General features: G+C 51.5%; 1 protein-coding gene across 3 annotated transcripts; it reads right to left on the reverse strand.

Moving 5' to 3' along the window:
* Positions 1 to 282: 282 nt before the first annotated feature.
* Positions 283 to 21,274, reverse strand: Wsb2 (WD repeat and SOCS box-containing 2). 3 transcript variants are annotated; one of them, NM_001007616.3, is made up of 9 exons: positions 21,226 to 21,274; positions 14,883 to 15,051; positions 8,082 to 8,326; positions 7,812 to 7,943; positions 4,310 to 4,410; positions 2,870 to 3,042; positions 2,270 to 2,380; positions 2,056 to 2,163; positions 283 to 1,486 (listed from the first exon to the last, which is right to left on the reverse strand). In NM_001007616.3, the coding sequence occupies exons 1-9, from the start codon at positions 21,236 to 21,238 to the stop codon at positions 1,324 to 1,326; spliced, it is 1,215 nt and encodes a 404-aa protein (NP_001007617.1). In that variant the 5' UTR covers positions 21,239 to 21,274; the 3' UTR covers positions 283 to 1,323. The 3 variants fall into 3 exon arrangements, with proteins under 3 accessions (NP_001007617.1, NP_001402683.1, XP_087434246.1); NM_001415754.1 differs by having other exon boundaries at positions 21,002 to 21,274; XM_087578120.1 differs by lacking the exon at positions 21,226 to 21,274 and having other exon boundaries at positions 486 to 1,486; positions 14,883 to 15,133.
* Between the last annotated feature and the right edge of the window lie 1,339 nt (positions 21,275 to 22,613).

Raw genomic sequence — 22,613 nt, forward strand, 5'->3', positions numbered from 1 at the left:
GGGCTAGATGAGGGACTGAAGGCACCCAGTGCAATGTGCTGCATCTCAGGGGGAGATGTTTCAGCATGTGCTGTCAAAGGGAGACATCGGTTTTCTTGTCCATGGGGCGTTTGCTCCCCAAGTTCCAAGCTGAGTCTGAAGTTGTGGCCCTGTGGCCAGTGCTGGAGGCGGCATCTCAGCTGCATAGCGGCGCAGAGCCACCCACTGGTGCCCTCTCCTGGGCTTGGTCTAAAAGACGTCTTTGCTTCTTTCGTAATAGGAAAAAAAAGGACAGAGACAGGATTTTTTTTTTTCCTTTTTCTTTTTCTCTTTTCTCCCTTCAATGAAAGCCTCATTTGCAATGTACTTCTTCAAATAACAGAGGGGATCCTGTGCACACTGCAATGTTAGCACTGCCTCCATAAAGCATCAATTAAGAAAGGCCCAAGAGTAGGATGCTGTTTCTTTTAAAATAATTTAAAATATATTAACTTTCCTAAGGCAGATTTTGTGTGAGGCGTGTTGAATAGGTAGCTGCTACCGCTGCCAAAGAACGGTGCTTGGAAGGGGCTGTCTGTTCTGGGCAGTTGGAGTTGGAGGGTAAATCCCGTGAGGTCAAGCAGCAGAGACAACGCACGTGACAGCACAAGCCAGTGATGTCAACACTGACTCCACACGGCTAAGACTTGGCTCACAACTGGGCCACTTAGGAACCCTGGTTCTTAGAGACAATTGAGAAAACACAGTTGTACCTTAGTATCTGCTGAGAAAACACATAAATATGATGCTGATAGTGGCCGTCTGGCCGTCATGCAGTTGAGGAACACCTTGTATGATCTGATATACTCGCTTGTCCTTTTCTATACATGCACACCACTGTTGAAAGGAAAATAAAAGCCGGCTAGTGTTTGCTGAGGAGCACAGCCCAGTTTGTGTGCAGCTGAGTACGGAAGCAAATATCAAAGTCCCTCTCACCAGAACAGAGGGAACTTCAAACCATGCAGCTGCTGCCTGGAAATAGGCTGCAGGGACCCTACGTGGCAGGCACTTCCCAGTTAAGGGAGTGTGGACTTGGCCACCACCAGAGAGGCTCTGGAGCCTGCTTGCTTTTATTACCCACACGACTTCCACAACTGCACTTGGCTTCAACACAACTAGACTGACAAAGGCTGCTCACAACGGACGAAGGCGAGGTAAGGCTGGCACCACGGAAGTGGGATCACTCAGACCTACTTGCACATGCCATGGGGAGGAAGGTCCACACTGGTCCAGCGTGGTCTGCCTGGCTCCATCCTCGCCAGTCCCTTGTACTGGTTCTGCTGCAGGAGATGGGGGCTGGCACTGCTACAAAGTCCTGTACGTGAGGAAGTCTTTCATCTTCTTGGGGATTGGCAGTGCTAGGACTTGATACGTAGTCAGGAAACGTCGGAGGGCTTTCCTGCATAAGTGCTTCAGTGAGGACAGGACTCGCGGAGCCGTCCAGAACTGGACATGGCCATCTCTCGTCCTGAAACAACAGAGGCTAGTGCTTAGCAGCCCCAGAGAGCTGTTTTCATTATAGTGGACAGTGGTGGTTCTGGGTTGACCTGAAATGGAGACTCCAGAAGCTGAAGTGCGTCTGGACGAAAGAGACTTCAAACTCTGGGTAATGACTGCTGTGTGGTGGTGTCCTTAGAACCAGGATGTGACCCATGCCTGTGGTCCCAGCTGCTTCATAAGATTAATGTCGGGTGAAACCCAAACCCAGGAACTCAAGACTAGTGGGTTTTGAGACTTTCCAAAAACAATAAAAACACCCTTGATGACAAGAGCCTAGCGTGAGGAGGTTCTGAGTAACACAGTAACAGCCAGTACCATTACCGACTACAGATGTGATGTGAAGGTGACCTCAGCTGTAGACTCCCGTGTAAAAGCTCCCTGTGGAACTGGCCATGCAGGTAACATGGACCATACACAGGTCTCTCCTTGCATTTACACTGACTACTGACATCTGTAAATGACATCACTAGTCTAGACACTTGCTTCATGGTGTCCATAAGAGGCACTGCTGTCCACCGGGTCAATGCAGATACATACCCTGTGGCAATAACTCCACCGTGTGGGAAGAATGTGCAGCAGAGACCATTGGTCATAGGAGCAAAGGCAACGGGAGCCTTCAGTTCCAGAGCCCAGATCCTGAGGAGCCTGCATGGGAGAGAAGTGTACATGTGGGCTGAGGTGGGGGGCAGCAAGGGAATGCCTACCACTGCTTGCAAGTGCCAGCTCTAATAAGCTCATGCGTCCTCCTTACCTGTCGTCTGCCACTGTAGCAAGATATAGGCCTTCAGGGGAGAAGCACACAGACCGCAGGGAGCTCATGTGGACATCACTGTCATCCACGGGAGCTTCGAGCTGAGTGTGACTACAAAGAAATAACAGTAGGACTGCAATGCTGGCTTCCCTCCCCAGAATCCTCACCTGCAGGCAGCACATCAGATTCCCCGGCCTGTGCTCCTTGTGAAATGTGCAGCAACCACACATTGGAAAACACTCCCTCAAGTGCTCCTGGTGTCTCGAGACATCAGGGCTCCCAACACTTCCGTGTGTAAGGTAGGTCAGCTCCACCCAACTGCCGCAGGGAGAGCTGACCCGAAGCTGATCTGGTAATTACGGAACTACTATCATTTGCTTCTGAAACAACAGAAGCGGAGGAGAGAGTAGAGCAAGCTTGTGAGGACGGGGATTTATCCTGGAGGTGACAGCTGACGAGGGTCACTCTGGACGGTGCTACAGTTAACAGGTGGGACAGTCACTGCTTTTCTATGACTTGGAGAGAACACTAAGTGAGCCAGCCAAGCTGTTCCTCCCAGAGCCCAAGGCGTGTGCATAACCAACCCCACTAGGTCCTTACTGAAGTGACCTCAGCCTCTCGCCGGTGTAGGGGTCCCACATGATCACACTGGTGTCATACGAAGCTGTAACGAGCAAGGCGGAATCGGGAGAGAAGTCACAGGAGACAACACTGCTTTGGTGGCCTTCTAGTTTCCGGATTAGTGTGTAAGATCGCATGCTCCACAGAAAGACCTGCAACAGGACAGACACGGGTTTGGTGAGGGTAGACGCAAGGTGCTTAGACCCCAGTGGCAGGCAGAGAAACCCTGATGCTGCCCTCAGCCAGGGAAAGCCGAGTTCTGTCTCTACAGCCCTCCTGGGACCCTTTATGTGGGTTTAAACAAGTATTTAGAGACTTGCAATGAATTTTAAGAGAGCACAGGCCAGGCTGGCCTACAGAACGCTGTCTACTCAACACTGCAAACTGCTTTCTGACCCTTGCTTGAGATGGGGCAGCAGGGGTGAGGAAGACCTCCGCAGTGGCACCTTCCTCTATGAAGCCAAGCATAGGATCAGATATGCAGAGCAGCTCCCTTCCCAGACCTTCAACACCTTGCTTAAGAACCCTGGAAATCTGGCCATGACTACATCTGACCAAGCTCTTAACTTTACACCATGATGAGAGTCATCAAAATAAGATTTCCTTTTTTATCTTTACAAAACTCTGGAGCACAGAGATGGGGCTCAGAGAGCTTGCTGAACACGTCACAAAGCCCTGGGCTCCATCCTAGCACTGCATAAATGGGCCTGGTGGTGCAGGTAGGAGGATCGAAGAGTTCAGGGTTAGCCTGGGTTATGTTACCTCTTACCCTGTCTCCAAAAATCAAAGAAAAGGAAATGCTTCACTTCCATGAGCTCTGCCAGCTGCCCTTCAAAACTGTCACATCTGAGATCAGTTAGGTGACACAAGCAAAAGAGAAACTACCTCTCCAGACTGCCCCAGGCTCCAATGTCTTTAGAACACAGCAGACCAGCACTGTTCTTGTCGGGTTTGGGCTGGAATTCTAATCATATGGAGTCAAACTGGAGAGATTCAAATTCAGGTCTGGGTGTGGGCTGTGGTTTTTTTTTTTCAAATCCTGGACTCCAAAGGGAAAAAAGGTCTGGGAATACTGCACTTCACCTTCTGGAAAAGGAACCTCTTCCACCCACTTCCAAAGCCTCCTCTCCATGGTCATGGTCATGCTCCAGCCTCCCGAGTGTTGTGTGGGGGCCTGAGCCAGCCAGCCACCTCTGCTGGGACACACTGGCAGATGGACTGTGACTTAGCATGTGCATGCACACTCGCGCACGCACACACACACCTCACGCAGTGCACACACATGCATGCACACACACACGCGTGCGCACACATGCACACACACATGCATAGGCGTGCACACTCACGCACACACGCTCGCACACACACAAGCGCACACACACACACACACACACGCACGCGCACACGCTGGAGGCTTACCGACTTCTCACCAGCGGCAGAGCACAGCATGCTGCAGTCAGGGGAGATGGAGCAGCAGTAAACCCACTGCAGATGGCCGGACAGCACCTGGATCTGCTTACCTGCCAGAGAAGAACAGAAGGCCATGAGCCCTCAGAAATGAAAGACCCAGGAACACCTTCTAGGGCTCAGCGCCAGGCAAAGACCCACATTCTAGTGCAGGACAGGAACTGTGACAAACACTTGCAAATCAAAGGGACAAGCAAACACCTGCAATCTGTGGAGGCAGCGGCCAAGAAGCCAAGGGCGCTCACCCCCTGCAGCTTCCTCTAGTCTGCAGGTGAGGATGGCAGCAGAGACCGTCCTTTCAAGACCCCAGCACTGTACTCACTCACACCTATCCAGGCCTGACAGCCTCTCACGGCTCCCTAAGGGGCGCTGTTCAAGGGACACACAGAAGGACAGTCATGAGAGGTGTGCGCTCTGAGGTCAGACAACCTGGTTCCCAGTAGAGTCTGCCACTGCGCTATGCTCTGACGGCATGGTCAGGCACCGAGCATCATCTTCTCAGGCCTGGACCTTCCCAAACCCCAAGGCTGGCCGGGCCTACATGAGGATGAGAGAGGCAATGGGGCCCACGCCCAGCCTGTGGTTCAGAAGGAAGAGAAACTTCCCCACATGGTATTGCTTAAGGAAAACTGCAATATACAGGAGAAAAGATGAGGAATAAAATTCTATTTTTTGTGAAATGACCTCAAAACCCAATGTGCGTGTGCTCAGGAGTGTGTTCCGAGTACAAACACTGTGGTTCTTGACATGGGTTAGCAACTGCAAGGGACACGTGGAAGACGCAAGCGAGGGAAGGCGGTTGGGTAAGAGGAGGGCATGGAGAGCAGAGGCTGTGAGTGATCAGTCTGTCAAGCCAGCTGTGCTGCTTCTACGGCAGCCTGGCTGTGGTAACCGGATGTGTGGCTCGCGCTAAGTCAGGTTAGCAGGACAACCTGGGGCCTGGTAATGCACCTTGTCCTCTTGTGGCTCTCAGCAGCCACATGGCAGCTCACACACATCCTCAGCTCCAAACCCAAGGACTCTGACAGCCACCCTGGCCTCTGAGCACCAGGCACATGAATGGTGTGCATACACAGGCAAAACATTAAATACAGTACACTTTAAAAACAAGAGACCCCCCCAGTCCACTTTGTTCCACCCACAGTCGGACCCCCCCCACCTGGTCCACTCTCCCCCAGACAGCAAGGGATTTACTGAGTCTTCCCTCAACCTTCCCATCCGGTGTGCCCAGGCCTCAGCATTTGGGAGGAGGAAACCGTCCAATGAGGTCCAGGGCCAACCTAGACTAAGCCATCCGGTGAGGAAGCCCTACACACCCAGCATGGAATATGGCCAAGCTGGGGCTGGGCACAGTGGTGTAAGCCCTCAATCACAGCACTTGGAAGGCAGAGACAGGCAGATCTGTAAACTGAAGGCCAGCTTGGTCTATGCAGAAAGTTGCAGGAATACACACAGAGACCCTGTCTTAAAAGTGCAGCAGGCGTGGGGCTGGGGCAGCTTAGCTGTGGTGTGTCCAGGTCCTTGCTAGCAGGGCCAGATTCATCTGCTGGGTTTCAAGCTCCCGTATCAGATAGAAACCACAGGGTGGGGTGTCTTAGTGAGTGAGGAGTCTGGATGAGGACACTCTAAACACCTCTGTAACTGTTTATCTACAAGCTGCTATGGACTGTGGGGACCCCAAAATTCATAGGATTCAAACAATCTCCAAGAGATGGCATTTGGAATGGGGTCTTTGGGAAATCAAACTGGTCCTGAGAAGGAAGCCCTCAAGAATGGGAGTAGTGCTTTATGCAAGAGAGCAGACCTAGAGAGCCCTGTGTGTCTGCGATAGAGTCATCTATGGACACCCCACCCCCCCGCGTCATCAGCCATGTATGTGTGTCTGTGATAGAGCCATCTATGGACACCCTATCCCGTCATCAGCCATGTATATGTGTCTGCGATAGAGCCATCTATGGACACCCCGCCCCCCGTCATCAGCCATGTATGTGTGTCTGTGATAGAGCCATCTATGGACACCCCGCCACCCGCGTCATCATGTACATGGCTAAGACTTCCTTGGTCCTAAGACTTCCAGCCTCCAGCACAGAAGCAGCTGTGTGCTGATAAGGCCTCCAGGCTGGGGCATGTACCAGGGAAACCCGTACTAGAGCACTGACCAGGATTCTCAGTACTAAGAAGGTAGGAGAAATCCCTCCTAATGGATTGAGACTGGCACCGGCCCAGTCTCACTGTTGGAGAATTCACCTCTTCTAGGACTGACTCCCTTGCCATTTCTTCTCTCTACACGTGGGTTCTGGGGATGGTACTCGGGTCATCCGGCTTAGCAGCAGGTTCACTTACCACTGAGCTATCTTGCCTTGCCAGCCTGGATCTATGGTCAGTCACAAAAAAGCCATATGTGTGCCATCTGTGTTCATGGGTATGTGGGCTGGCTGCGTATCAGTGCATGTTGCTCACAGGAAAGCACAGTCTGAATACTCAGAAGTGCTACTGCCCTAGGTGTATGTGATCTAGAACAGGCTTCACGGCTGCCTTATGAGCTAGCCTGTGCACTCTACATGCTGAGCGGCACTCCACGCTCAGTCTCCTTACTAGCTAGCCTATGCACTCCAGATGCTGAGCGGCACCCCACGCTCAGTCTCCTGAGAAGCCACTTCTAAGCTCTCTAGACACTACAAGTGTTCCCTGGAGGATACTTAGTGCCTGCTCCTTCACCCGGAGCCCCTGGTCTGAGAGCAGTCCTGAGGGGGCTTCCTGAGATAAAAAGAGGTGCCTTTCAAGTAGGATCTCAGCCTAGAGTAACTGTCTCTCAGCGGGTTGTACAAGCTGTGTATTGCAGAGTCCCTCTCAGCTCTGGTGTGACTCCTGAATGGTGAGAGGGAAGAGGAGTTTATGGCCATCATTTTCCCACAGATGGACAGGAGGAGAGAAGTCACTCCTGGGAGCTGTCCTCTGGCCTCCACGTGCAGGCTGGGGCATGTGATAGCACCCCCCCCCACACACACACACACATACCCTGGGACAATGATAGTAAATTTAAATGTTAAAGACTGTACTGAATCTAGTCTTCTTGTCAGTGATGCCTACAGGACATACAGCCACTGTTCTCAGAGTATTTACAGCACACTAGGGACTGCGAGCCCTCCAGAGCCCACTTTTGGACGATGTGAGGTCTGTGCAAATGCAATGGCAGCTTACGTGAGAGGCATGAGCACTTGGGGGTTGGCGTCCTGAGAGGGTCTTAGAGTCTGCCCTTGCAGGGCAGCTGTGCAGTGAACTCCGATAGTAAAAACACCTTCAGCTCAGTACTTGAAGGCCACAGGGTGGCTATGAGGCTATCTCAGGAGGCTTTTGGGTGAGGCGGAGGAGGAAGGGAGCTCACGGGAAATGGCCTTGCTGAGATGAAGGCTGCAGTCAGCACAGGACTGAGTGGTTCAGCCCCTCCCCCTACCGTGCTTATTCAGGTCCCAAATGCGAAGAGTCTTATCCCGGGATGCAGAGACCAAAATCAAGCTGCCATTGGGCGTGAAGCTCAGATCTCTCACAACATCCTGGTGGCCAGAAAGATTCAGCAGCAGGAGCCCTGGAGGGAACAGGTCGGTGTACGGTGAAGGCAGGCTCACTGGCTGGTGCCCACTCATCAGCCACCTGGCAGTTGGTGGGGCCTGACTCACGTCAAGAGCCCACCGCCCTGGACCTAGCACTAGCCAGAAAGACCTACCTGTCTGCACCTCCCAAATCTTGATCTGTCCGTCGTTGAGACCTGTGGCCAGGATCAGGCAGGAGACATCAGGCACCTGGGGATGGTGACGGAGCCAGAGTTTCCTGCTGGGTGGAGAGGGCCATGGGCTGAAGGCCAACCCCCATACAATCTGGCCACAGTCCAGCGTCTTCTCCTTCAGACTGCCCCGTCCTTTTGAATCATTCTTGCTGCTTCGGCTTTTGGCTTCGAATCCTTTAGGGATACTGGGCAAAGCAGACATTTCTGAATGAATCTACAATTGTAACACGTCAACCACCTTACCAGCCAGACTCTCAATTCCTTGAAGTTACTGCTGGCATTCGATGAACTCTGGAATTGATTCAGTTCCTTTTGGAATCCACGGGACATACTTCTCCCCATGAGAAAGTGTATAGTGCAGTGTGTGTTTAGAACCAGGACAGACAGAACCTGAGTCCCTTCTCTCTGCTGTTCCCCTGCCCATCAAGCTCGCCTCCAGCTCAGATGCTCCAAAGGAGGCTGAAGTGAACCCTCTCTTGTCGGTCCAGCCCACGCTTTACAGTGCAGGGGATGGTGGGGCTCCTCCACGGGACACCTAGCTCGGGACCCATCCGAAGAGCAGTCAGCCACAGCACAGCTCACAGGGCACTGCCCTTGGGAATCTCATCTCAGTCCTGACTTTTCCCATTCCCCCGGGAGACAAGGCCAGGAGAGGGAAGCTCAAGGCACAAGGCCCTGTCCACCACTGCACCCAGTGTGATCGCAATGGGACAGGTGAAGTAGATGGCTCTAGGGTTCGGCCTGAAAGCACAAGTTTACTATTCCTCAAAATGTACCTGACCAGCAGACAGTAAGCTTCACTTTTCTGGGCTCTGTTGACTGTTTTTGAATACTCAATTGGAGGAAAGCAGATGAGGACACCCAGATCCCCAGACAGGCTCAGATTTACTCCATGAGAAATCCTATAGCAACCGCGCACATGCCCTCTCTGCTTTATAGTCACGTGCCCTGAAACGCTGCATCAAGCCCCACTGCTGTCAACTGCACAACACATACATTTTAAAACGGCCACAAGCTCATCTGCACAGATGCTCCAGCCTACACTGGAGGTCAGCAGAACACACCCAGGCCAGCCGCTGTGCTTTTGCTCCAGCAATTCTTTTACTTGTCGTATTTTACAAGTCAATGTATGTTGATGAAAAAAACTATGCATACTTAGAGTGTACTGCATGCTGGTGTGATGTGTGATGTAGAGACGAAGGGTGAATGCCTCCAACACGCCTCCCTCACACTTACTACTGCAGAGCATCAGAAACCTGTCCTGGAACACCTTCCAAATGTACATCAGAGTCCAGAACTCACCCTGCCGCCAGGGCTCTGCCGCCCTGCCAACATCTAGCCGTTTGCCCCTCTCCCCCTCAGTAGCCAGCATTGTACTCCTGGCTCCTGAGTCTTTTCCTCATACAGAAAGGTCGCATGTCTTTGTGCCTGACTTATGTTATTCCTTATAAAGTCTTCTGGGTTTACCTACATTGTAGAAATGACAGGATTTGTTTGTTTGGTACCACAGAGTCCTGGCTAGGCTGGAACTCAGAGATCTGCCTGTTTCTGCCTCCCGAGTGCTCAGGATATAGATATGCCACTCCATTCCCAACCACTGACAGGGATTTTATTTTATTTTTTTTTCTTTTTTTTCGGAGCTAGGGACCGAACCCAGGGCCTTGCGCTTCCTAGGCAAGCGCTCTACCACTGAGCTAAATCCCCAACCCCAACAGGGATTTTAAAAACAGAGATTTTGCTGGAACTCTGGCTCCCTCATTTCTGTGTAGAGTACAGTAAGAAGGAGCTGGACAGTGAGGGCAGAGCTGGCCCACAGAGCCTCGGGAGCCATCAGGAGAGAGACTGCTGTCCTAGATAAAAACAGCACTGGTGAGCTGGAGGACAAGGCCACACAGAGCTCAGGAGGCCATAAGTGGTTCAGGCCCCTCCTCTACCATGTTAATTCAAGATCCAGATGTGAAGTACCTCATCCTCGGATGCAGACACCGAGATCAAACTGCCCGCTGGCCTCTGGTCTCAGTGACTGATGCTGCTTCATCATCAGGCCTCTGTCATGGGTCCTGACCAATCCATACCTGCCTGACCGGGGTTTCTCATCTTCTCATCTTGGTTAAGAATTTAAAGGCAGACCACAAAAGACGTGTAGTGGCACACGCCTTTAATCCCAGTGATTGGGAGGCAGTGGCAGGCAGATCTGAGTTTGATACCAACCTGGTCTACAGAGTGACCTCCAGGCCAGCCAGGACTACAGAGAAACCCCAACTTGAAAAAAACAAAGAAGCAAAGCAAAACAAAGCAAATAAGGGGCCACAGAGGTAGGTGTATAGTCCTGCACACCTGTAGTCCTGCACACCTGTAGTCCTGCACACCTGTAGTCCTGCACACCTGCAGTCCTATACACCTATAGTCCTGCACACCTATAGTCCTGCATACCTGCAGTCCTATACACCTGTAGTCCTGCACATCTGTAGTCCTATACAGCTGCAGTCCTGTACGCCTGCAGTCCTGCACACCTGTAGTCCTCGCACCTGGGAGGCTCAGGCAGGAGGATCAGGAGTTTGGGACCAGTCTGGTCCACATAAGGAGAACTCTGAGAAAAGGAACAGGCCATGGAAGGGGTGGAACAGCTTAGACCCCTAGCTTTTTAAAAATAAAGCCCTCGCTTCTAGAGCTGAATGACGGGTGCACTCTACCACTTCACTCCAAGGGATGAGGAGTATTTATGGATTGTTTCATTAATATTGTGTCTTTCTAGAAAGGGAAAGCCATATATAGCTCAAAAAAGGGTTATGCTCTTGAGAACTTTGCAGTTTGTCCTTGTGGCCGACATAAACTAGGACAGACACAACGGCACAAGTGGTAGTCTCACTGTCACGAACAGGCTCTTCACTGACCAAAGCTTGGGGAGTGGTACAGGCCTGCACTGAAGCCTCTGCATTAGAGCAATTTACTTCTCCAGGTCACAATGTGAGAGCTCTCAGCAAGCATCCTAGCCGGCATGCAGAAAATGCTCTGGGTGCCTGAGTGTGCTACTGAGTGTGTGTGCCAAGGAGAAACAGACACTGGAGGGAGGGTACGGTGGACGCTCAGAAGAGGTGCTAATGGAACCAGAGGCTCTAGCAGTGGTTTCCAACCTGTCCCTGAATCCCCTTGGGGGTCAAACACCTTTCACAGGGGTGGCCAAAGACCACTGGAAAACACAGATATTTACATTATGACTCTTGGTAGTTACAAAGTTACAGTTATGAGCAGCAGTGAAGATAACTTTATGGCTGGGGGTCACCACAGCACGAGGAACTGTACTAAAGGTGGCAGCGTTAGGAGAGGGAAGAACCACCACTCCAGAGAGGTTTCTCAAGTCTGGGGCAGATGAAATGGCTCAGCAGCTCAGGAGCTTGCTGTCAAGGTGACAGCCCAAACTTGACGCTGGGACCCAAAAGGTGGAAAGACACCTGCAAGTTGTCCTTGGCCTTCTATGTCTGCGCATGCATGTACACACACGCACACGCACACGCACACATGGGCACGCACACACACACTCATGCACACACATGTAATTTTTCTGCTATGCAAACCATTATTCTTGAAAGTAGTGTGCTGACTACTGGACAGGAGGTGACACTCACTAACAAGCGTTTTCTAACAAAATGAGGTGGAGACAGGGCTCTACTGTGTAAGTCTGGCTGTCTTGGAACTCACTATGGAGACCTCTGCCTCTGCCTACCGTGTGCTCCGACTAAAGGCGCACTTCACCATGTCTGGCTAATAGGATTTAAAAAATGTCTAAGAGCTGGGTGTGGGGACTCACACCTCTAATCCCAACACTTGGATCTCTAGGATCTGAGGCCAGCCTGGTCTATACAACTTCCAGGACAATGAGGGCCACACACAGAGTCCGTGGTGTAGCTCCATTACAGAGTACCCTTCCCACACAGGCAAGGTCCTAGGTTGGGTCAACAGCCGAACCAATAAGCCCTAACAAGAATACAACATACCGATTCCATTAACTCATGACATGCAGAAACAGCAGGAGAGCCAGAAATAAATGATGAGAACTACTCAGCCTGGAGCCATGGCTGTGTGACAGAGCCCTTCCAGAGGCCTGGTCCAAGGTCCAGCACAGGACAGAACAACTCCCAGTCCAACCAGACTTTGACCACAGAAAACAAGACACCAGGAATGACTGTGTACTTGCTTCTGAGAAAGTCCCATGGGTCATATCATACACACTTCTCTACTGTACACACCTGTCTCGAGTCATACCCTGACGGCACATGACAGCCATCATGGCACCGTCACGCTGAGCTGCGTCCTGTTTCCTGCTCGGTGGCTCAGGCTACTTCCCTGCCTCAGCCTCACCAACAGTTGGAGTGACAGACACACCGCCACGCCTGCTGCTTTTAAAAAGAAGCCATTCACTTGCACTGCACCGGATTTTTCTTCAAAACCCGTGCTATCTCTCCAACCAGTGGTTTCTCACCTAACATACTAATCATGCTTATTTTGTTTTGGTAGATGATACAGAGAAAAGACAAACATGTAAACAGCCCTTCCTGGTTTATTGGGTTATGGAAGGAGACTGTGTCTGCCTGCATCAATGGGTATAACTGAGAGGGAGAATAATCTAAAGGAAAACAACAGCACAGAGTAAAACAACCAAAGAAGCTTCCGACAGTAAGCCCCCCAATCTCAAACCTACACACAAAGAGTCTCTAGCTCTAGGTACCACATTCGTAGAGAACGACCTTGACCTTCCCTTCCTGCTACACAAAACACTAATCCAACTCACTTTTCAGGGTGAAGCCACAGGAGGCAGCCCACCAGTCACTCTGGACACCAGGGATTCTTGGGAACTGGGTTCCAGCAAGTGGGGACTGTATAGCTCACACCCTGCTCCCCAGCAGTGTGAGTTGTCCTAGGACAACCAGGACTTTTGGTGGCATTTCCAGTGTCAAGACAACAACTTCCCACGAATCGCACCTGAGCATCAGAGTGCACCTGAGCATCAGAGTGCACCTGAGCATCAGAGGTGCACCTGAGCATCAGAGGTGCACCTGAGCACTAGAGGTGCACCTGAGCACAGAGGTGCACCTGAGCATCAGAGGTGCACCTGAGCATCAGAGTGCACCTGAGCATCAGAGTGCACCTGAGCATCAGGGTGCACCTGAGCATCGGAGGTGCACCTGAGCATCGGAGGTGCACCTGAGCACTAGAGGTGCACCTGAGCACAGAGGTGCACCTGAGCATCAGAGGTGCACGTGAGCATCAGAAGTGCACCTGAGCATCAGAGTGCACCTGAGCATCGGAGGTGCACCTGAGCATCGGAGTGCACCTGAGCATCAGAGGTGCACCTGAGCATCGGAGGTGCACCTGAGCATCGGAGGTGCACCTGAGCATCGGAGGTGCACCTGAGCATCGGAGGTGCACCTGAGCACAGAGGTGCACCTGAGCATCGGAGGTGCACCTGAGCACAGAAGTGCACCTGAGCACAGAAGTGCACCTGAGCAGTACCGATGAGAAATGCAGGAGCAGCCAGGACAAGCTCCATGTACTTCAGAGCCAAATGAAGAAGATTTAATGAATAGATGCATACAGCCTGAATAGATCCGAAATACAGACTCAACTGAATAGATAAACACCTCAGGACGGAAGGAAGACACATCAACCAGGAGAAAAACACTGGCACCACCGGAAACTACAAACTAAGTTAGAAAACCAAGGGGAAAAAAACACGAAGCAAAGACCCAGAGACCAGAGGGAGGAGGAATTCTCTGAAGGAAGGAAGGACTCAGAGATTCATTAGCACAGGAAAAGGCTCAACAAGTAGCCAGGAAGGAAATGCAAATCTGACTCCTCCACCTCACACCAGGAGTGCCAGGCTGGAACAAAGAGAGGACCAGAGTCAAGGGTCTCAAATATGAAGACCCCACGCAAAACTTCCACTCCCTCAGGAGTCTAACCCTGGAGGCCTGCGCCTACTGGATGTGTCCAAACCATTCAGGGCAGAGATACTCACTAAGAAACCTGTCAATCGAGTCTGGCACCTCACTAGTATGCGCAGAAACAGAAGTGAACAGTACACACACACACACACACACACACACACACACACACACACACACACTCTCCAAGTGCCAGGCACTATTTGGAGCTGTGTTAAAAGAGTCCCATGCAGAAATATCCTAGTAAAAAGCCCAGGACAAGTGCCCACAGTTGGGGCATGTGACACAGTGTTGCCAGGTCAGAGCCTTGGAGGACAATGGAGACAGAACTCTCTCTGAGGAAGTGAAGTGCTGTAGAACTGACTCTGCTAGTGGGTGCACAGCTCTGTGCAGACACTGCACCATACGTACACGATCAGTAGTTTTTCTCTTGAGGAGGAGTCACACCTAGGGCAGGCTATCCTTCCCCTGGTGGCCCTCTTGCCTCCATCTCCCTAGTACTGACTACAAGGTCACAGAGCACAGCTAGCACTATATACTTCAAATGGACAAACTGTATGGGGTGTCACTTCTAGCTTCTGTTCAAAGATTCAGTACAAGGCCAACGCTCTCTACAGACCAGGTTCCCTGGGTCCAGAATGGGGGACTTTGGGTTCTCATGATCAAGCCCTCAACTGTTCAGCCCTTCTTTGCCCACCTAATCTTGGGAAAGACTCCCAAAGAGTAGGGAACAGCCTGGAAAGTACCCAGTTCCCCGCCACAGACCTCCTTCACTCCCCAGGGTATAAAGAGGACTTACAACTGCTCCTCTAAGGGCCAGGGTACCAGCTTGACCACGCAGTGTCCTTGAGACCAGGCGAACCAGGAACCATCTGGAGAAAAGGCCACACTCCAGGTTTCACAGCTTGACTTCCAATCAAACTGGTGGGGGCGCCCGGGCTTGAGTTCAGCCAGCAGTAGGGGTTCCTCTGGCAAAGGAGATATCATACTTCAGAATACACTCTCCCAGCCTGACCACCAGACTAGGGAAACTGCTGTCCGCCCAAGACTGAGAGAGAGGAGTTGTTGGTTAAATGACCTGGGGCAGTAACAGTAGCCACAGGCTACATTCCACTGTGCTTACTCAGTGGCAACCCTCCCCTCCCCATTGTGTGACTCAGAGTAACCTTGGTGTGGTGGACTTGGTGAATGAAGTCTCCTTTTTCTGTGAATGCCTAAGCAGGAAGAAAGTGAGAGGCAACTGTGTCTCCAATGAACGCTCTTAAGGTGCCCCTCAAACGGAACCTGGTGCCTTCCACCCAAGGCTTCCTTCTCATGCCAGGATCCCCCTCACTTCCTTTTAGAACGGACTTACTGGCTCCGCTTCCTCCTTCACCCAGTCCTTTTAGCCCTGGTTTATCCTCATCTAAGTGACTACTAATTCTTGTGTCCCAAGGGACCCTGCCAAAGCTGAAAACACACATTAAATATATCCCAAGGCTCCCATCTGCCTGAGCCCCAGTCTGCAGCTACACCCCAGCACTAAGCCCTCCAGCAAGCAACTTCCTACTTTAACTAGTCCTTAGCCCTGCAGAGTCAAAGCCCCTTCCCCATTTACATCCTGTTCATTTTTTAGGAATCACACCTAGGACTACTGACAGGCAGTACCCCAACTCCCTACTGTCAAAAGGAAAGAAGCCCAACCCTATTTCATGTTCTTGTAGACCTGCACGTAAGCATTTTCCGAACCAAGATGACTGCACTTCCCTCCGAGGGCTCCTTCTATCGCCTAAGAGTAGGCAGTGTTTGTTCAACCCAACCACAGTTCCCCTAAATGCCATGGCTGACTTTTAAGTCAGAACCTGAGGAATGAGGGGTTTTAACCTTTTCTGCACATCCCACAGTAGTTCTGAGATTTAACACTCTTTGTGAAAATAACGTCGTTTTTGAAAGTTGTGTTATGCGTGTGAGGTTTTACCTGCACGTACACTGGTACCACATATGTAGTGTCCATAAGTCAGGAAAAGGGAGTTAGGTTTTCTACAACTTAGGTCACCATGTGGGTGGTAGGAACCGAACCCAGGTCTTCTAAGAGAACAGCCACTGCTCTTCAGAAAGTGATCTAAACAAGCTATATTTCATATATTTCAAAACCTGCTTTTATGTATTTTCTTATATTTGGGTCTCGAAGAAATTGGCATACACCTCACAAGGAAGAGCTTTCCAGTTAGAGGAACGGCATCTTTTCTAGGTACATAGAACGTTTGTTTCCCACTCGAGGACAAGGGACTGAGGTGCACGTTTTTTGCATATCAAAGCAGACCTGGCCTCCAGGTACTCCCAAGATCTCTCAGTCCTTACCTGGCATACCCTGCCCCCAACTTTGAACTTTCCAGCCCAAGGACTGGGCTGCCCTTCCCCTAGAGGCTTCTCTCCATATAATCAAGATAATTTGGGGTCTCTCTCTCTCTCTTTCTTCCCCATCTCCTCTCCCCATGGCTTCAATCCTTGGGGCCAGTGAACTCGCCCACTAGAGAGCAGCTTCCCAATAAACTTGCTTCTAATATAACCTACTCTGGTTTGAACTGACTCATTTTACTGGTGGAGAAATAATCTGTGACATAATCCATGAGATCAAAGGTTAGCATGATCTTGGTGAAACAGAGGTTAATGATTCACATATAAAACACACATTTTCTGCTACGTATATAATAGATAGGAAAACACATACATGTATCTCTTTAAGGAGTTACATGATTGTGTGTGTGTGTGTGGCATAAACATACCATAGAGCATTGCAGGAAGAGGTCTGAGGACAATTTTCAGGAGTCAGTTCTCTCCTTCTATCATGAGTTTTTGTGACAAGTGCTTTAAACACCCACTGAGCAATCTCACTGAACCAGCAGATACATCTTATTTAATAAATAAGAAATTAATTTCTTAATTTAATTGCTAGAAATTAAAAACTTCAAATAGTGTCTTAATGCATCATATCTTGGCTTTATAAAGAAATCATTCATTGCTTGAGGTTCTACATGGATATACAGGTTTTTTTTTTTAATTTATTTATTTATTATCTATAAGTACACTGTAACTGTCTTCAGACACTAGAAGAGGGCATCAGATTTCATTACAGATGGTTGTGAGCCACCATGTGGTTGCTGGGATTTGAACTCAGGACCTCTGGAAGAGCAGTCAGTGCCCTTAACCACTGAGCCATCTCTCCAGCCCGGATATACAGGTTTTAATACATTAAGTCTAGACTGCTGTGTGTGTGTGGGTATGTGTGAGAGAGACAGACAGACAGACAGATCAGACAGACAGACAGAGACAGAGAGACAGACTTAAATGGCTCCTGCCAGAGATATATATGTGTGCTTGTATCTGGAATTCTCTTGTGTATGCAAACACATGTCTATGTGAAAATTACTTTGTGGACATGAACATGTTCTGGCCTCAGTGTCAACATGGTAAGGCTGGGAAACTGTGTCCATCCTGGTACATTTACACCTGACTCACTTCCTCCCATAGGCACGCATGCACCCCATCCACTCTTCTGATGCGATGGCGCTGATGGCACTGCACACAAAACAAAGGGCTCAGCCTTCATTTCTCTTACTGCCCAGACCTCATTCACCGTCAGGTTCCGGCAGGTCTGTCTCTGAGAGCCTCAGCAACCCTTCCTTTCCATCTCTATGGCTACTACTTGAATCTCTCCAGCACCACCTGTTGCCTGGTCTAGCAGGCAACCTTCTCCCTGCTCTCGGGCCCTGCCCTGGCTCCTTCTCAGTTCTCCCTATTGCTTAGCTCATAGCCTCTCTTACCCTGATTCTGCCCTCAGCTCCTGCGGGACCAGGAGCCTGCTCTCTCACTAACTGACTAAGCTCAGTTACTTCCAACCTCAGCACTTTGCACCAAGTGTTCCCCTGTTCCTTTCACAGCAAGGCTTCTCCTTGACTGCAACTCATGTGTCTGGCTCAAAGGACAGTTCCCTCAGGCCCTTAATCCAGTGCCTCCACAACTCCTCATTAATTCCTTTCTAGAAGTCCTCACTGCTGAGGTCATTACCACCACCACCACCACCACCACCACCACCACCACCACCACCTCAAGCACGAGGAGGTTGCTCACAGCAGCAAATCTTGTCTGTCTGTACCCAATGCAAGCTGTCAGGCTACCAGGAGATACTTAGTGACACACGGACATGCAATACCTCTTTAAATTCACAGGAAACGGAGTCCATGAGACTACCAAGATGCTTGTGCCAGCGTGCACGAGGAGTTCTTAAACCCTAGCCCTGTCTGGAATTCATACTCTATTTCTGGGATTTGGGGTTTCATCTTTTGCTATTTCAGGTCAGGAATCTAGATTCTAAAAGAAGAATCCAGTCCTGTCTCCTGGAGTCTGGGCCCAAACTAAACTTGGCTACTGGAAAACAAAACCATAATTAGTGCAGAACTTCAAAACAAACCAAGCAGAACTGGGGTGATCCAGCTTCATCTGAAGTGTACCTGCATGGCCCTGTGTGGCTGGGTTGGAGCTTCTCACATTACTACGCACTGCACACTTTCTGGACACCCAGTGGCACATGGATACCAGGGAAGGCTGACTCCCAGGAGTGAGGGCTCAGTTAAGCTAATGACCGTATGTACTCCTTCACGCCCTTAGCACTTTTCTCAGTGAGGGCTCTCTGGGAAACCTGACAGCGATTTTCACGAACATAACTGTTATTAACTGTAGCATCATCCTAGGTAAAGGAAGTTCTGTAAGCTTTGACCAACATTCCCCTAACCCTTCCAGGCTTTCCAACTAAACAAGGGTATGTACAGTCAGGCAGAATGGAAGGAGATTTATCAAAGGCTCTTCCCCACAAGGAAACCCCCTTTCACAGAGATGGAGGCAGGAACACGGCCGGCAGCAAGCTTGGTGATCCTTGCTTCCTGCCAGGGGACCTTTGCACTGCTAGGTCCTCCGTCAGCTTGGAGAGTTTTGACTGGCTGCTCCATCATAACTGCAGGGCTTTGTGTCCCTGTCACCTTCTTGGTGACATTCCTAACTCACCAGGGCAACTAAGGCACTGTCATTTAGCTTTCTTTACACTAGGGGATTCTGGGTTGCATGTGTGGTTAGCGTGCATCTGGGGTCTACTTCCTCCTCAAACCACCTTGCCTGTCTGTCACTAGTCACCAGCCACAAGCAGTTCCTGAGCACCCGAAGTGTGGCAGATCTGTTAAGAATATAACACATGGAACTGGAGAGATGACACGGCCGTTAAGAGCACTTGTTACGGGTTGGGGATTTAGCTCAGTGGTAGAGAGCTTGCCTAGCAAGCGCAAGGCCCTGGGTTCAGTCCCCAGCTCCGGGGAAAAAAAAAAAAAAAAAAAAAAAAAAGAGCACTTGTTACTCTGGCAGAGGACCTGTGCTCAATTTCCAGCACCCGAGTGGTAGCTTACAATTGTCTGTAACTCCTGTTTCAGGGGATCTGATGCCTTCTTCTGGCTTTTGCGGGCATCAGGTGCAAAGACATACGTGCAGGCCAAACACTCGCACACGTAAAATATAAAAAAGTAAATCTAAGAATAGCTTTTTAAAAGTATAAAGTACACACCACGCTGTAAAAACTCAGTGGTAGCGATGGCTCAGCTATTAAAGTCTATAAGCGGTTTTACTGTTCCATTCCCAGAATCACCTGGCGCTCACAACCATCTGTAACTTGGTACAAAGGCTCCGACGCCCTCTTCTGGGCCCCTCAGGCATTGCACGCACCACGTGGTGCAGACATACTGGCAGTTTAAAAAAAAACGCCCACACAAAAATTCTTCAGTCTCCAAAACATTCCTATAATTTTTGTTTCATCACATAAATGAACCAATTTGAAATATTTCAGATGTTATCCTTTTTAATTTCAACTGTTTCTTTTTTAAAATTACATATTGCTATTATATTACTGTGGGCCAGCAAGGACCTAGAGGATACCCGGAACATACCAGATTCTCAATAAATATTGGTTGAATGAATAAATTAATTATAACCACCGTTCTACTGTTTTCTATTGTAATCCTTTTACAATAGACATTATTAAGTTTGAAAAGAGGGTAAAACTCTAGCCTAGTGTCCGGCCTTTTTTAACAGGAGCTGGCAGCACCCCTACAACACAACCGTCAATCACTAGGAAAAACCTGCACTGGAACAGATTCCTATTTAAAAAGGAGTCTGATCACAGATTGCTTTGGGATACAACTTTTGAGGCATCAATAGAAATGAGAACGGAAGCTATAAAAAGAGTCACAGAAGAAAACAGTAGGGGCCATTTAAACAGAATTCTATGGGGAAGATACTGAAAGGTTTAATCTAGACAATCTAGACGGAAACCCGGAGAAGAGCTGCCGTGACACCTTTCCCTGAAAGCCTGGCTCCTGCAAACAAAGAAATGTCATTTCCTAAATGCAAAGGGGACACCACTCCAGGGAATACCCTCCTTTCAAACAACCCACCCGGCACTACAAGCCAGCGGGTGCATCCAAGTCCTCCAGACCTAGGGAAAGCTTCTACTTCACTGGAACAAGTCTGAGCCCTAGGCCTTGACTCCTAAAATTCCCCTATGGAAACTGCCTTTAAGTTCGGGTATTTGGGAACCCTGGAGTCTGGCATCAGGCCCCCCCAACCCCACACCACTATTCCGTGAGCAGATCGCGGGGACAAGGGTCCTTCGGGGAGAAGCCCCCCGGAGGGGGGAGGTGCTGCAGGTCTAACCATGCCTAGCATCTCTGCGCATTCCAGGCGGCCAGCAAGTTCATCCCATGCTCTCACTTTGAGCTTTCGTGGTGACAGCTGTGGACAAGGGCAGGGCCAGGACTGGACCTCACCCACTAGGGTGTCGGGTCCTACGTGTCACCCCGGGGAAGTCTCCCGGGCCCCACCCCGTTCCCAGACACCCACCCAGCGGCCGCCGCTACTACCGAGCCCGGGTGGGCGCTGAGGCCAGGAGCCCGGCAATGCCGCAGACGACCAGGGCCCGGCGTCCTCCCAGTGGGCTTGGGGAATGCGGCCGTCTGCCCGCCCGCCCTCTCCGGTCCCCGCGGCGGCAGGAGGCCGGCGGACGCTGCTGTCAGCGAAAGTGAAACAAAGCTGCGCTCCCGCCCCGGTCGCCGCCCCGCACTCACCTCCGGCCTCCATGAGGACGCGCGGCCCGCCCCAGGCGGCGGGCGCCTCAGCCCCCAGGGCCGCGGGCCTTCATTCCGCGCCCGCGCCGCCCGCCCCCGCCCCGCCGCGGCCGCGCCCGCCGCCGCCGCCGCCGCCGCCCGCAGAGGCCATCAGCTGCTTCCCGTCACATGGTGGCCGGCGGGGGCGGGGCCGGGGCGGGGAGCGCGCAGGGGTACGCTGGGCTGCGGAGGTGGCGGGTGGGCCGGGGAACGGGGGCCCGGGGGAACGCCGATCTGGGGGGAACGCCGGGCCGAGAGGACGGGAGGCGAGGGGGAACCACGGACTGAAGGGAAGCGGGGCCAGGGAAAGGCCGAGCCGAGGAGAAGTGATGCTGAGGGGACACGGGGCCCGGGGAACTGAAGGGATGCGGGGCCGGGGCAACGCCGTTCGGAGGGGAACGCTGGGCCGAGGGGAAGCGAGGTGGGGGAAGGGAAACACCGGACTGAAGGGACGCGGGGTCGAGGGAATGTGGGACTGGGGGAACGCGTGGCCGGGGGAACACCGGGCCGAGAGGAAACGGTGCAGAGGGGACACGAAGCCGAGGGAACGCCGGACTGATGGGACTCGGAGCCCGGGGGAACGCTGGGCTGGTGGAAGCGGAGCTGAGGGGACATGAGGCGGGAGAACACCGGGTCGAGGGGAACGTAGGGCTGGTGGGACACGAGGTGCGGGGAACACTGGGCTGAGCAGGCGGGAGGCTGAGAGGACGTGCGAGGGACCACGAAGCGCCGGGAACACCGGGCTAAGGGAACGTGAGAGTGGAGGGGTGTGGGAGGAGGGCGGAGAACTAAGACACGGGGCTGGGGGAACGCGAAGCTGATGCGACGCGGGACTAAAACACGAGGCCGGGCAGGATGGGGGTGTGAGATGTGACAGCATCTAAAGTGGAAGCCTAGAGTTCCAGTAAAGATGGGAGCCAAGGACTGGGGATGGCGTGGAGAAACCTAAGGGACATCTCGAGGCTCAGGGAAGCTGCTGGGATCATGATGCTGGGGTGCTGGGAACTGGGGGTCAGGTGGGAGCCGGAATGCTGGCCTTGACAACAGCCTGGAGAGGGAGGAGTGCTGGAGAGTCCAGCCTGGAAAAGCCAAGGGGAGGGACGACAGGGGACGTCCCCAAACCCGCCCCCCCCCCGAGATTTTCCTCCGAATGTCCTCAGACGGTGGTGTCTTGGTCCTGGCCCTGTTTATGTCAGGTGGGTTTAACTTGGAGCCAGGGTAGGAGAAAAGGGGGTTTTAATAGTTGCTTTGGTTCCTGTAGTTGTTCCTGGCTTTGGAGTTTCCCCTGGTAGTCTCCTGTCAGCACCCCCACCCCCAAACTCAAGGTCGCTCCAGTCCCTTTTCCTGTT

The sequence above is a fragment of the Rattus norvegicus genome, chromosome 12 (assembly GCF_021556685.1).
Source record: "Rattus norvegicus strain SHRSP/BbbUtx chromosome 12, alternate assembly SHRSP_T2T, whole genome shotgun sequence".
Taxonomy (NCBI): domain Eukaryota; kingdom Metazoa; phylum Chordata; class Mammalia; order Rodentia; family Muridae; genus Rattus; species Rattus norvegicus.

Bases quoted from the DNA above. Each gene is read 5' to 3' on its own strand.
- Wsb2 (XM_087578120.1), bottom strand. From the start codon at position 15,070: ATGATATCTCCTTTGCCAGAGGAACCCCTACTGCTGGCTGAACTCAAG. The intron at 8,327-14,882 runs GTAAGTCCTCTT...TGCTTTGCCCAG, and splicing joins TGGCCCTTAGAGGAGCAGTT to TATCCCTAAAGGATTCGAAG. The intron at 7,944-8,081 runs GTAGGTCTTTCT...TGTTCCCTCCAG, and splicing joins GATTTGGGAGGTGCAGACAG to GGCTCCTGCTGCTGAATCTT.